Source organism: Panthera tigris, chromosome D2, assembly GCF_018350195.1.
Source record: "Panthera tigris isolate Pti1 chromosome D2, P.tigris_Pti1_mat1.1, whole genome shotgun sequence".
Lineage (NCBI taxonomy): Eukaryota > Metazoa > Chordata > Mammalia > Carnivora > Felidae > Panthera > Panthera tigris.
In genome coordinates, this window is record NC_056670.1 from 57,448,211 (window position 1) to 57,459,743 (window position 11,533).

Consider the following 11,533-nt stretch of genomic DNA (forward strand, 5'->3'; position numbering starts at 1 on the left):
TTGTTTCCTGAACACATTTTCTAGAGTGGTGCCTTATCAACAATTTCTTTCAAGGTGACAGATTGACATGTCAGTAGTTTATGATTATGGGTTTTTTTAATATATATATTTAAAAAGAGGAAGCATTGTGAAAACAAGGCTGTGAGACTTAGGGAGAAGGTAACTAGTGGGTAGTGCCTTTCCTTCTATACAACCATCCACGAACAGTATAGGCCCGTCCCCAACCTCTGCCCCTACCCCTGTACTGGGCAACCACCCTGCTCCCCCTACGCAGAACCATGCTTCTTCCCTCTAATGTTAGGTCCTGGCCGTAGCTGTCTGAATCTTCCCTCTAACATCATTGACAAGTGGTTATTTAACATCTGTGTGAATGCCTCCACGACACGGAACTCAGTACCTTATAAGGAAGGAGTACATTTACTCAGGATTGTTACCAGATGTAATGCTTTATTCCCAGCTCGTTCTTTTGCTCCAGAACAATGCTTAAAGAGGGTTAGAGTTCCCGGATCCTTGCTCCCACGTTCCTGAAGGGACATATCACTTTTTCTTAAGAACAAAGAGAGAATGGTACAGCTCACTGTGCATGTGGCCTGGACAGAACCTGTCCAGAAATAAACTAAATACAGCACTTTGCAACACTCCTGAGAGGCTTCTAGCTTGGGCAGAACAGCTAATGTCCCAACTGAGCCCATAAATCCATCTCACAGTCAAACAAGAACACACCCCCTTCCTTCTCCCTTCCTCCCGTCTTCCCTTCACTCATCATCTCTGCCTCTCCATCTTCCTTTTGTCATTGTCCCTACTTGGAATCTCCTTCCTTCCCCTACTTTGTCTTTCACTTTATTTTCTTAGTTACGGATTTACTTCCCTAAGACCTCATCCTGCCTTGACAACACCTCCACTCACTCCTACTCTGGGGGCAGAGGGACCATTGCTCCTGCCCCTTCCCCACCTCATGATGTGCCATGCACAGTTTAGATGAAATGAGATGATGATAGATTTGGTGCCTTTCTTCGAAATGTATGCCCATTATAGAGTTAACTTGTGAGAGATCGATGTGGACGTGTTTTAAACAGTCATTTCTAACAGTTGGATGGCAGGTTCAGTGGCGTTATCTCATTATCACTGGGCCTCTGTTACAGGCCAGCTTGAAAGTGGCAACACTGGGACTAAACTAGAAGCCAAATCTAAACTAACTAGTTAACCCAAAAAGAGTAATATCAAGTACTCTGGTGAGCTTATCGAGTCGTTTAGGAAATGTTTCTGTCCTTTAAGCCAGAAGAACCTGTAAGACTCTAAAGAAAGCTCCACCTTTGGGAAGCCCATGGACACATTAGAGAATTGGGTTTGATGGTGACACTGGTTCCAGTTGTGTGCCAGCTGGTTTTCGGTCATCAGATGCCTATAGACCCCAAGCTACAAAGCAGTTATTGGGACACCTCCTCTAAAGGATTGTGAAAGACAGCCTAGTGCAGCCAGGCACACCCACTCACAGTGCAGAGCCCAGGCTGAGATCGTTGTCCCTGAAGAGCAAGACTAAAGGCCTTTAAACTACAATATCCAGGCTACAGGGGCACCATTGTTAGGCTCTGGAGTTTCTCCCTCTGAAAACTTGGAGCTTCATAGTCTCATTTCCCCTGCCACCTCCCTGGCTCCCATGAGTGAATAGCACTTTCCCAGGCAAAAACCCATACAGTGGAGACAGTGCCCTGGCTAGGACTCTGAAAGCTTGCTAACTGTCAAACTTGAGGCAATCCCTCAACATTTCTGGACCTCATTTTCTTATTTGTAAAATGGGGATCAAAAGAGCCCTCATGCCTGCCCAACACAGTCACTATGAAGAGCAAAGGGGTAACACATACCCAAGTGCTCTGTAAGCCATAATATACCCTATGGATGGAAGGTTCCACCCTCCTATCCCAACCTCTACCTGCAAGAGCAAGCTCTTATGGGTTAGTAACACTAGCACTAGACCTCCCACCCACATTCTAAAACCTAATATCAGTTCCATCTCTTTTATGAAATTGATAGCACTTCCAATAATATATATGATTTCCAAAAATGATATATAATATTTTAAATAAGAAATTAAAAAGAAATTGCAAACCAATTCGGTGAAAAAGCAATAAGGCATGAGTTTGTTACTGTAAGTAAATAAATTTATCTGTGAGCTTCCTGGTCATAAAAGCAAAGAGGGCAAACGTAGTGGACATTTGTGTTCTCATCAAGTATATCATTTTTCTAGAGAAAGGAACTTTTTCCTGGCAGTAATTTCTTGAAGTATTTATCAAATGGATTACTATAGGACTATGGAAGACATCAGAAAAAAATAGTACATATTGGCCTCATCTGCAAGTTTTGCCAGTTTATGTTCTTCATATGGAGCTTTTTTTTTTAGTTCAGCCCTGTATGCAAGCTGGGGGTCCACTATGAAAATCAAACATCAGTGAAGGCAACTATTAAGGGGAGTGTAGATAATAATTGGTTACAGGGGCATTTCCAAGAGTCCAGAGCATTGGACTCACCCGTGGTGTGAATTGGGATCACCTGGGGAGCTTTAAATAATCCAGATGTCTGTGCCCCACTCTCAGAGATTTGGATATAATTGCTTAAGGGTGTTGCCTGGGTATCAGGATATCTTAAAGCTTCCCAAGTGATTCAAGTGTGCTGCCAAGGTTGAGAACCACTGTCCCGGGAGGCATGAATAATTAGCGTGTCACTTTGATCCTTTCTCTGAAACACTGCAAGTCCCTGAACCATCAGTATGGGCAGCATCACTGTCAATTGATGGTGAAATCTCTAATACACGCCTGATGTTCTGTGATTGACTCAAGGTAAGGTTTTAGTCTGAGGGTAGGCTCCAGAGTTGACATCTCTTGGGGAAATTTTGGAACCTGATTTCTCACTTCCCAACAAAGGGGGCTGTAAAAGTCTACAGTAACATTGAATCTATTGAAGACTTTAGGCAAATGCTAAGTTGAGACCCCCATCATTGCATGCCATAAAGCAGAGAACATGCCATTTGGGCCTGAAAAATATCAAAGCCAGTTAACACTTTGCCACTTTATCCATCTGAATCCTTTAAAGGATTCAAAACCTGAGTAGGAGGACTGTGTTTGATTTTAACTAGGTCTTAAGTCAGTGGTGCTCAGAGTGCAGTCTCCAAACCAGCTGCATCAGCATCACCTGAGCACTCGTTAGACCTGCAAACTCTCAGGCCCTACTCCAGACCTAGCAAATTAGAAACTCGGAGAATGGGGCCCAGCGATCTTGTTTTTAACGAGGCCTCTGGGTAATTCCGATGCTGAAGTTTGAGAATAACGGTTTTAAACTATCAAGAGAACTATCTTTGTCCCCTCTAATGGGCAGTAGTATAGCTAGAAGCTTGGGATCTCTGCATGTGGGTCTCCCATACAAAATGCAAAAAGACATACATTCTTAATTGGTGTTTTGTGATTAGATTAGTTGTGTTTGGAATTTGCTCGATCCTCATGTGAGACATCCTGAAGTTTGTTAGAGAAGAAAAGATTGATAATGTCCAACAAAGTAATGAGTTCCCAACTTGAGGGGAAATAGAAGATTTCTCTTTATGATGAGAAAACATTGCCTGAATGGTTGTCGAGGCTAGATATTTTGGTGAAGATTATAACCTAACATTCAGGATGAGTGCTAAATTTTTAAACATTTTGGGGTAGAGGACCATAGGATCTAGAAAATGTAGAAAGAACATCAGAGGATAATAAAGCAGAATAAAATACTCAATAAAAGTGACCAGAGCAACAGCCTGTACAGAAAGGAAAGGAGAAACGTAGGTGTATGAGGAAAGCAGAAGTGGGATGAGCCAGAAGTGATGGAGAGTCACCCCCCTGAGAATGTGAGTACTCAGCTGTCTAGGATTGACTCCAGGACTTCAGTTTGAGCATCACCCACAGCCCCCAGGGAGGCCAGGCATCCAAGCCACCAGGGAAGGGAGGGTCTAGAGGGCAGGTGCTGGAGAGTGGGCAGTTGACAAGGGGCCACTGTTAAAAGAGCCCTTGCCAGATACCAAACCAGCTTCAAGCCGCCTCCGTTCCAACGTGGAAATCTTAACCATTCCCTCTCCTATTACCAGCCACGCATCCTTACTGTTCCAACATGTAATACCAATCCTGCCCCGAAAGGAAAGGGAAGGAACATGAGCAGTGTGTGGTTTTGCCTGTTCTCTAGCTAAATGCAGTGAAGAAGGGAGGAAAACATTTGAGGTGACCATAGTGCTTGAGAAGACATGGTGTGGCACTATGTGCCATTGTCACTTTTCACCCCGTGCCATTCATGGATTCATGGTAGCACATTTCTATCCTGGGTGGCACAAAAACTAGCTAGTTTTTACTGGACACAAGGATGCGAGGCATGAGTCTGCAACATACACCCAGAGAACAGAGATGACAGATAAACCTTTCTGTATTCCAGAAAAGACATTTGATCCATGTTGTTTCCTTCCTGGAATTATGGGAATTCCTTTCTGGTCTGGCTAAGCCTGATTCTCCAGATGATTTTACTTGTGGGTGAGGCTTGACACATCAGGAAAGTCGCTAGGAAGACTCCCATGATCTCATGAAGGAGCTTGGAGAACTCTGCTGTGGACTTTTCCCACATAGGAGCATGATCCCACATCCGGTGGCGGGCCAAGTCCAAATGAGAAATGACTTTGCGCTCTCAGGCCTCAGCATCCAGCTTCCTGACAGCAGGACGTGGAGCAGCAAAGCTTCCCTCACTACACTCCCTGTGGACCCTTAGGAAGAGGTCCCTTGACAATAGTGGAAGCACGTATTTAAAACTTCTCTGTGGGCAAGTACTCTGCTACCTGAAGGTGCCCTCCAACCTCCTCCGAGGCTCAGGAGAAGGCTTGCCTCCTCCAGGGGCACCGTGGAAGTCCAGAGCCAATAAAAATGACAGTGGGGACTCATTGTCCCTCAACTGCTAGGCTGGTACAGCTTGGGAAAGGACCCGGTTCATGGATCCTCGCCCACAGAGGTCAGGGGTTCCAATGCACCCTAGTAGGGCTGCTTCTGAGCTCGGGGAGGCTGACCACATCCAAGGAGGGCTCTGTCCAGCCCCTCTTGAGCTTCCTCCCCTCTCTGCCTCTTCTTTCTAGATCACTCGGCAGCAGTACCAGAATGCACTCACTGCCTGCCACATGGACAGCTCACCCCAGTCCCCCGACATGGAGGCCTTTGCTGACGGAGACTCCACCAAAGCCCCTACGACCCAGGGTACACCCCAGACCCCCAAGGATGACCCTGCCATCACCCTCCTGAGCAACAGAAACAGCCTGCCGTGTAAGTCCGTTGGGTGGATGGGCTGGGCTGCCGCGGGGTGAGGGCAGCCCCACCTTCCTCCTTCAACCCTGCCCAGAGCTGCCATCCTGTAGCAGTTGGAGCCGCAGGTCTTCTCCAGAGCAGATGGGCACACGCTTGCTATCCTCCCCAGGCAGCCGCTCAGATGGGCTGAGAAGCCCCGGCGAGGTCGTGTACCTGAGGATGGAGGAGATGGCCTTCACCCAGGAAGAAATGACGGACCTCGAGGAACAGAGCACACAGCAGCTCTCACTGTCTTCTGCAGCTATTCCTACGACAGCAGGTCGGGCAGGGAAATTGGGGTCATCACCGTCGGGCACTGGGATGGCCCCGGGGGAAAATCAAGGAGGGACCCCAGCCCCCATGTAATATTACCACCTCCTCACACAGTGAGCGAGGAAGGGAAACACACTTTTCTAAGTGCCAACCCCTCACCAGGCCTGTCGATCCATTCCCCCAGGAAGACCATGTGTAGGGTGGTGTTAGGAGCTAGGTTTCCATCTGGATTCAGATCTTGGCTCCTTCATTTAGGAGCTATGCGGATTTTCAGCAAGTTACTTTAACCTAAGATGCTGTTTCCTTATCTTAACAGATAAGTTTCTTCCTTGTGTTAATAGACGTAAACCGTGGTGGCTAGGTCATGAAGTAGCTTGGGGCATAAATGAAATAGCTTATACAGAGGGTGTATCGCAGTGCGTGGTACCATGCTCTGTATTAGGTAGTTCTTAGAGACCTGCCTTACAGATGAGGAACCTGAAGTCAGCCAGCACTCTTACTGGCAGCACTCTTCCCCTCTTTTGGGCCAGAGGAGGTAATCTGTAGAACTTGTCCTGAGTTCTGAGAGCATATCATCACTGAGTCTCTCAACGCTTCTGTCTTGGCAGTGGTGTTGCTCTGAGCTCCCAATGTCCCACCTGTCCTGAGATCCTCCTGTCCTTGCCCCACTGAGATCTACTTCCCCAGGCCTTCAGCAGTGCCTGTGCCCCCACACCTGCCCTCCCAGACCTGCCCCAGTCCATAGTCTGAGACCCCTTGAGTCCAGAGCAATGACCCAACAAGTGCTCATCAATTTTTGCAGTCAGTACAATAACATATTTGAACTTGTGGCTAACTCAGAATATCTGGGACATACATAAACACCATGCAAGGACCAGAATTTAGAACTGGTGTTCTTTTTCTCCCTCACACACTGAATTCAGTAGCTAAATCATGTAGCAAGAAATTGTATCAAAGGAGTAAGAATGGAGAAAATAGTCTTTGGAGTTCATCTAGTCCATCCTCCTTGTATGACACAGGGACCTTGCATGCGGACCCTGAGGCCCCGAGAAAAGACTTGTCTGGTCTATATACTGCACTAAAAGCAGGATCAGCCTCATAGCTTTGCGTGCAGTGCTGTTTCCACCACCCCACTCTGCCTCCCAGGTCAGGTTCTTACCTCACTGGCATAAAGGGCCTGGGCCTCTTCCTGGCTTTGAGATTCTGTGCCTCTCTAAATCCCCACTGGGTTCGGTGGGAAAGATAACAGACGTGTGCTTAATTGTTACTGAGTCCTGTGATTTCCCAGGGTCTGAGTAAGTATCCCCACCTCAAGGTCCTCAAATGTGCTTTCTGTCTGGCAAAGATACTGAACAGAGAACATCTTGTCCTCTTCATCTCTCTCCTGCCAAATAACGTTTATATTGTTAGATTCTCGCTCCTGGTCTCTTTGTTCCTTTTGTGGCACTAAACTGCCCTTTGCTAACTAATGAGAGCCAACAGCTTCCTGGACATCCCCTCCTGTTACAGCCACCGCTGCCTTGGCTCTGGTTTTGAACTTTCACCTGCTGAGGAACATCACTCACAATCACCCTTCCTACATCCCTGGGTGTGTAGGTTGGGAAGACTTGAGTTCTTTCTTCTTTCCTTTCTCTCAGCATCAGATAGTGAATGTTGTAATATCAACCTGGACACAGAGACCAGCCCCTGCAGTAGCGACTTTGAGGAAACCGTGGGCAAGAAGCTGCTGAGAACCTTGAGTGAGTAGCTCTTCACCTAGATGAAAGCCTCCCACCAGCTAGTTAGTAGAAAAATTATGTTAGGATATTACCCCTGGAGGAAGAACCATTGACTCCTTGTGGGAACCTAATGAGGTATAATCATGGAAATCTGTAACAGGGCTTGGGCCAGTACTGTGCCCTTGATAATGGGGAGGGGGGGGGATGCATCCCATTCAGTTGGCTGTCATCTAGGACAGGAGTCTGCAAGCCATGGCCATGGCCAAATCCTGGCCTCCCTCTCCTGCCTGTACTTGTAAATAAAGACTTACTGGATCGTAGACCCATTTGTTATCTATGGCCACAATAGCAGAGTTGGGCAGTTGCAACAGGGACCAAATGGCCTGCAAAACCTGTAAGATTTACTGTCTGGTCCTTTAAAGAAAGAATTTGTGTCCTGGAGACTCAGTAGAAAGGAAAGCAGTATCTTTCATGGAAGGAAGTCAATAGCAGAAAAATACTCCTCCCTAAAAACAACAGAGCTGGGAACACATTGCCCTTCCATCCTTGAGGACAATTGTATGATTACCCCACCTGCCCCAATGCAGAAAGAAGGTTGTTTCCAAGCTACAGAACGTAGGTGTGTGGGAATGGCCCCCAGCTACACCCACCAAAACCCTGGCTCATGGAACACCAAAGGCTGTGAGACCAGCCTTCTCACAGGAGGTGTCTGCCAGGCAGTTGGGCCTGGTTCTGAGGAGATGGAAAGACCTGGTTCTGAGGCATTACCTGCGCTTTACTCAATCCTCTCGGGAAATCTCCATTCCACTGGCACTAGCCTGGCTTTTTGGAGATGTCATCCCAGGTAGATGTAAATATGCTGATATCGACACCAGGATGCAATGCAGATTACTTTCTGCAAAACTGTCAAGGGCTTTGCCACCATTTCCGCATCTGTTTTGGAGAGAGTCCATATCAAGGAATGTCCTCCCAGCCAGAGATTGATCCTTACAAATTGTTTTTCAGGTGGTCGAAAAAGGAAGAGGTCACCTGACGGAGAGAGAGCCTCTGAGGAGAACTCCAATTTAATGCCTCTGATCACATGACAGGGCAGACAGTGTTTGCTGGGTGTATGAGATTCAAGAGCTTTGAGGGAGAACCCACCCTCCCATCTTCTGTGTCTCCCGAGGCCTCCCACAGGTGACAGAGCATTCTGCTTTCCTTACCACCTCTTCACCCCTAACAGTCAGTTTGGCAGATTTCCCCTTGTTGCCTCCAGTTTGACTCAGAGCCTTGCTGTGCCCATCATGGATGGAGGGGCCTCCGGTGGAACATGCTAGAAATGATCTTCTCCACGGCACAGTCTGGGACTGGAGAAGAAATGACCCCAAGCTGACAATGCCACTCTGGGACCCGACTCCCTTTTTGTTCTTTGGGATCCCCCCATGCCATATTTCATGCTTAGCTTAGCTCAGAAGGCGCCACCGACAGACAGGCATATAGGCGGCTGGAGCAGCAGGTATGAAGGTCAGTTCAGGAGATACACCAAGAGTTTCTCCAGGACTTTAGAGCTGTGGGACTCGGCAACGGTGGCATGTGATGTTACAGAACAGAAAACTGTCGGTGACCAGTTTCCTGTTAGATAAGGATTCTAGCAGCCTGGGAAGTGTGTCTCAGCTGGAATGGAAAGACAATGAGATGGAACATCAAGTCACCGTCTTGCCCAGGGACACATCTTTTTGGCTCCCTATCAGCAGTTATCAATCCATCAATAAATCTGCTCTGGAAGAGAAGGAGCAGAGAACAGAGACCCAGTTGGGAGCCAGAGATGGAATTTCAGGTTTTAAGTTCAAATCAAAGCAAACAAACAAAAACTTATGTAGAAAAATTCTAAGCTGTTAAAGCAAGTATAGCCATGACAAACCAAAGAGTGCCCAGGTCAGCCAAGAAGGATGCAAGCTCTCATGGGACTTCAGTGTGCATTAAACAGGAACATTGAAGAATCGCTGTCCTTTTTCATCTGTTCCCCCCACTCCACCCCTTACTCCTCCCCAGCAGGTCAGCTAAGTGTACTTCACTCCAAGAATTTACTAGATCTCTTTTCACCCGGATGATGGGGCATAGTCAATTCCAAGTATGGCCACTAGATGGCGAAATAACTCCACATACCTAGTTCAAGAATAAAATCACTAATCACACAGATCACTAACCACACAGCCAACCAACCTTTGGGAAAATGTAGAAATAAGTGAAGGTTGTCTTTGGGACACCTGTCTCCCTTTCTGTCTCCCATTCCCTGAGTTCCCTCAATCAGGGATCCAGGGATCCAGTGATCCCGTGGTGCCTGCTCAATCTCCAAACCTTCCCCTGGGGTATACTATCCAGGCTTACCCCCTCTTTCCCCCCAAACTGTCACTCCCACACCCCCATACCCATTCAATCAGTAATCACACGGAGAGGGAGGGAGACTGATAATTCATTCCTCTGGGTTATTTGCATCTCAAAAGAAAATGCTTACCCATAGGAATCTTTAACTCAGGGGTTCTTAATTTAGGGGTCAGTCACCCCAGGGGTTCCATTACTGGACTTCAGAGGGTCTATGAAGCCCGTAAGACTGTCAGAATTTAGTGTATGTGTTCTTATGTGTGTTTTCCAGAGGGCTAAAGCTTTCATGAGATTCTCAAATGTCTCAGACCCACAGAGTTAAAAACCACTATTTGAACTCCGTGGAACTTTCAGCCCAAAGTTTCTGCAATGCAGAGTGAAGTGAACAGTGGGCAGTTCGAGACAGATACAAGTGGTCTTCTCTAGTGTCTAGCAAATCAATGGGGAAAGCTAGGACCTGCCAAGAAGTGGAAGTCTTCAGAGATCCTTGGCACAACCTGGGGTATTATACCACACCCCCACACGTTTGTCCCCGCTTCCCCACCAAACTAGAGCAGATGTTGCAGACAAGAGGGCCACAGCATTTGGAAGTAAAGATTTTCCCACTGGAGATGCTCTTTCCAGCAGTGTATGCCTGACTTCTCACCCCTTGCTCAGTTCTGCCTGAGGCCCAGCAGTGCATGACTCCTAGGTGATTCCACAGCTGCCACCTACTCCCAACACCTACTCTTGCCTAATAGGAACTGGCAAAGTGTCAGCCCTCAGTGCCGGGCACCTCAAACCCAAACCGGTGAACACTGAGTTTCAACAAGAACTGTCATTGTGCAATTTTCCTGCCCAGCTGGCCACTGGCCCAAGGGGGCCTGCCTGGCTAGTCTTCCTGTCATTTATTGCTTAGGCCATGGGGCTCAGGCCACTGCTGTTGCATACACCCATCCCTTTGCAAATTCCCAAAGGAGCCTGTCACCACTCCCCTCCCTATTCCCCACTCTATTCCCCAAGATTTCCTTCAGGTTAAAAAAGTTAAAAAAAAAAAAAAAAAGGATTTTAAAATAAAGCATTCATGAAGGCTTAATTGTAAATAATTTTTAAATAAAATGAAAATGCTTTTCCTGGAATGTTTTTCTTGCCCCTGAAATAGCTCAGTTATCAAGTGGTTTCACATTTGAGATGCTGGTTGGGTCGGAGCACACATGGAATGGTCTCACCTGAGGCCCACCTGCCTCAAGAGGCAAGACTCTCAAGGCAAGGTGCAAAGCTGTACTTAAGGTTACAGGAAAGCGCGGGTGCTCTACTTTGGAGGCCAGATGGGTAAGATTTTGCTGGAACAAATGCCAGCAATGGAAAGTAAAACCCAAATGAGAAGCCCAAGTGTGAATGAGGACAGGACGTACAGAGCAGATAATGAGAAGGGGCTGGCATTTGTTGAACCCACGTGATGGGTGAGGCACTGGGCTGGGCACCTTCCAACTTCAAGGTCTTGGGGGCCAGACCTGGGAAAGCCCCTGAAACAATGTGTTGGTCCACACTGGCTCCCTTCTGCAGACCCTCTGGAGAGGAACCAAAGTGGCACAAACCCAGTGTTTTCCAACCAAAGGCTGAGAAAAGGAACAGGGGAGAGCTAAGCATATTGATCAATTTTCAACCAACTAACACAAGGAGGGAGCAGCCAGACAGGTAAGAGGGTGTGTTTGGGCATTTAACATCTTTGTGGAAGGAAGGTTGGGATTTGACACTTAGGTCAGTTAGTGGCCTATGGACAATTTGAGACTCTCCAGTCTGTTAACCCTACTAGCAATAATAAATGAAAACACCAGCTATTTTGGTGAAGTCTTTATG

At 47.2% G+C, this 11,533-nt stretch overlaps 1 protein-coding gene across 4 annotated transcripts in view; it reads left to right on the forward strand.

The window, feature by feature from the left end:
- Window positions 1–9,312, forward strand: part of CNNM1 (cyclin and CBS domain divalent metal cation transport mediator 1) — a 58,544-nt gene extending 49,232 nt beyond the window's left edge. For 2 of the 4 annotated variants that reach the window (XM_042960183.1, XM_007099079.3), the window contains 4 exons: window positions 5,135–5,318; window positions 5,470–5,619; window positions 7,250–7,351; window positions 8,336–9,312. In XM_042960183.1, the coding sequence (XP_042816117.1) occupies window positions 5,135–5,318; window positions 5,470–5,619; window positions 7,250–7,351; window positions 8,336–8,415 (516 nt within the window). In that variant the 3' untranslated portion in view covers window positions 8,416–9,312. The remainder of the gene's footprint in view (window positions 1–5,134; window positions 5,319–5,469; window positions 5,620–7,249; window positions 7,352–8,335) is intronic. The other 2 variants (XM_042960184.1, XM_042960185.1) reach the window with 1 other exon arrangement.
- Window positions 9,313–11,533: the final 2,221 nt, after the last annotated feature.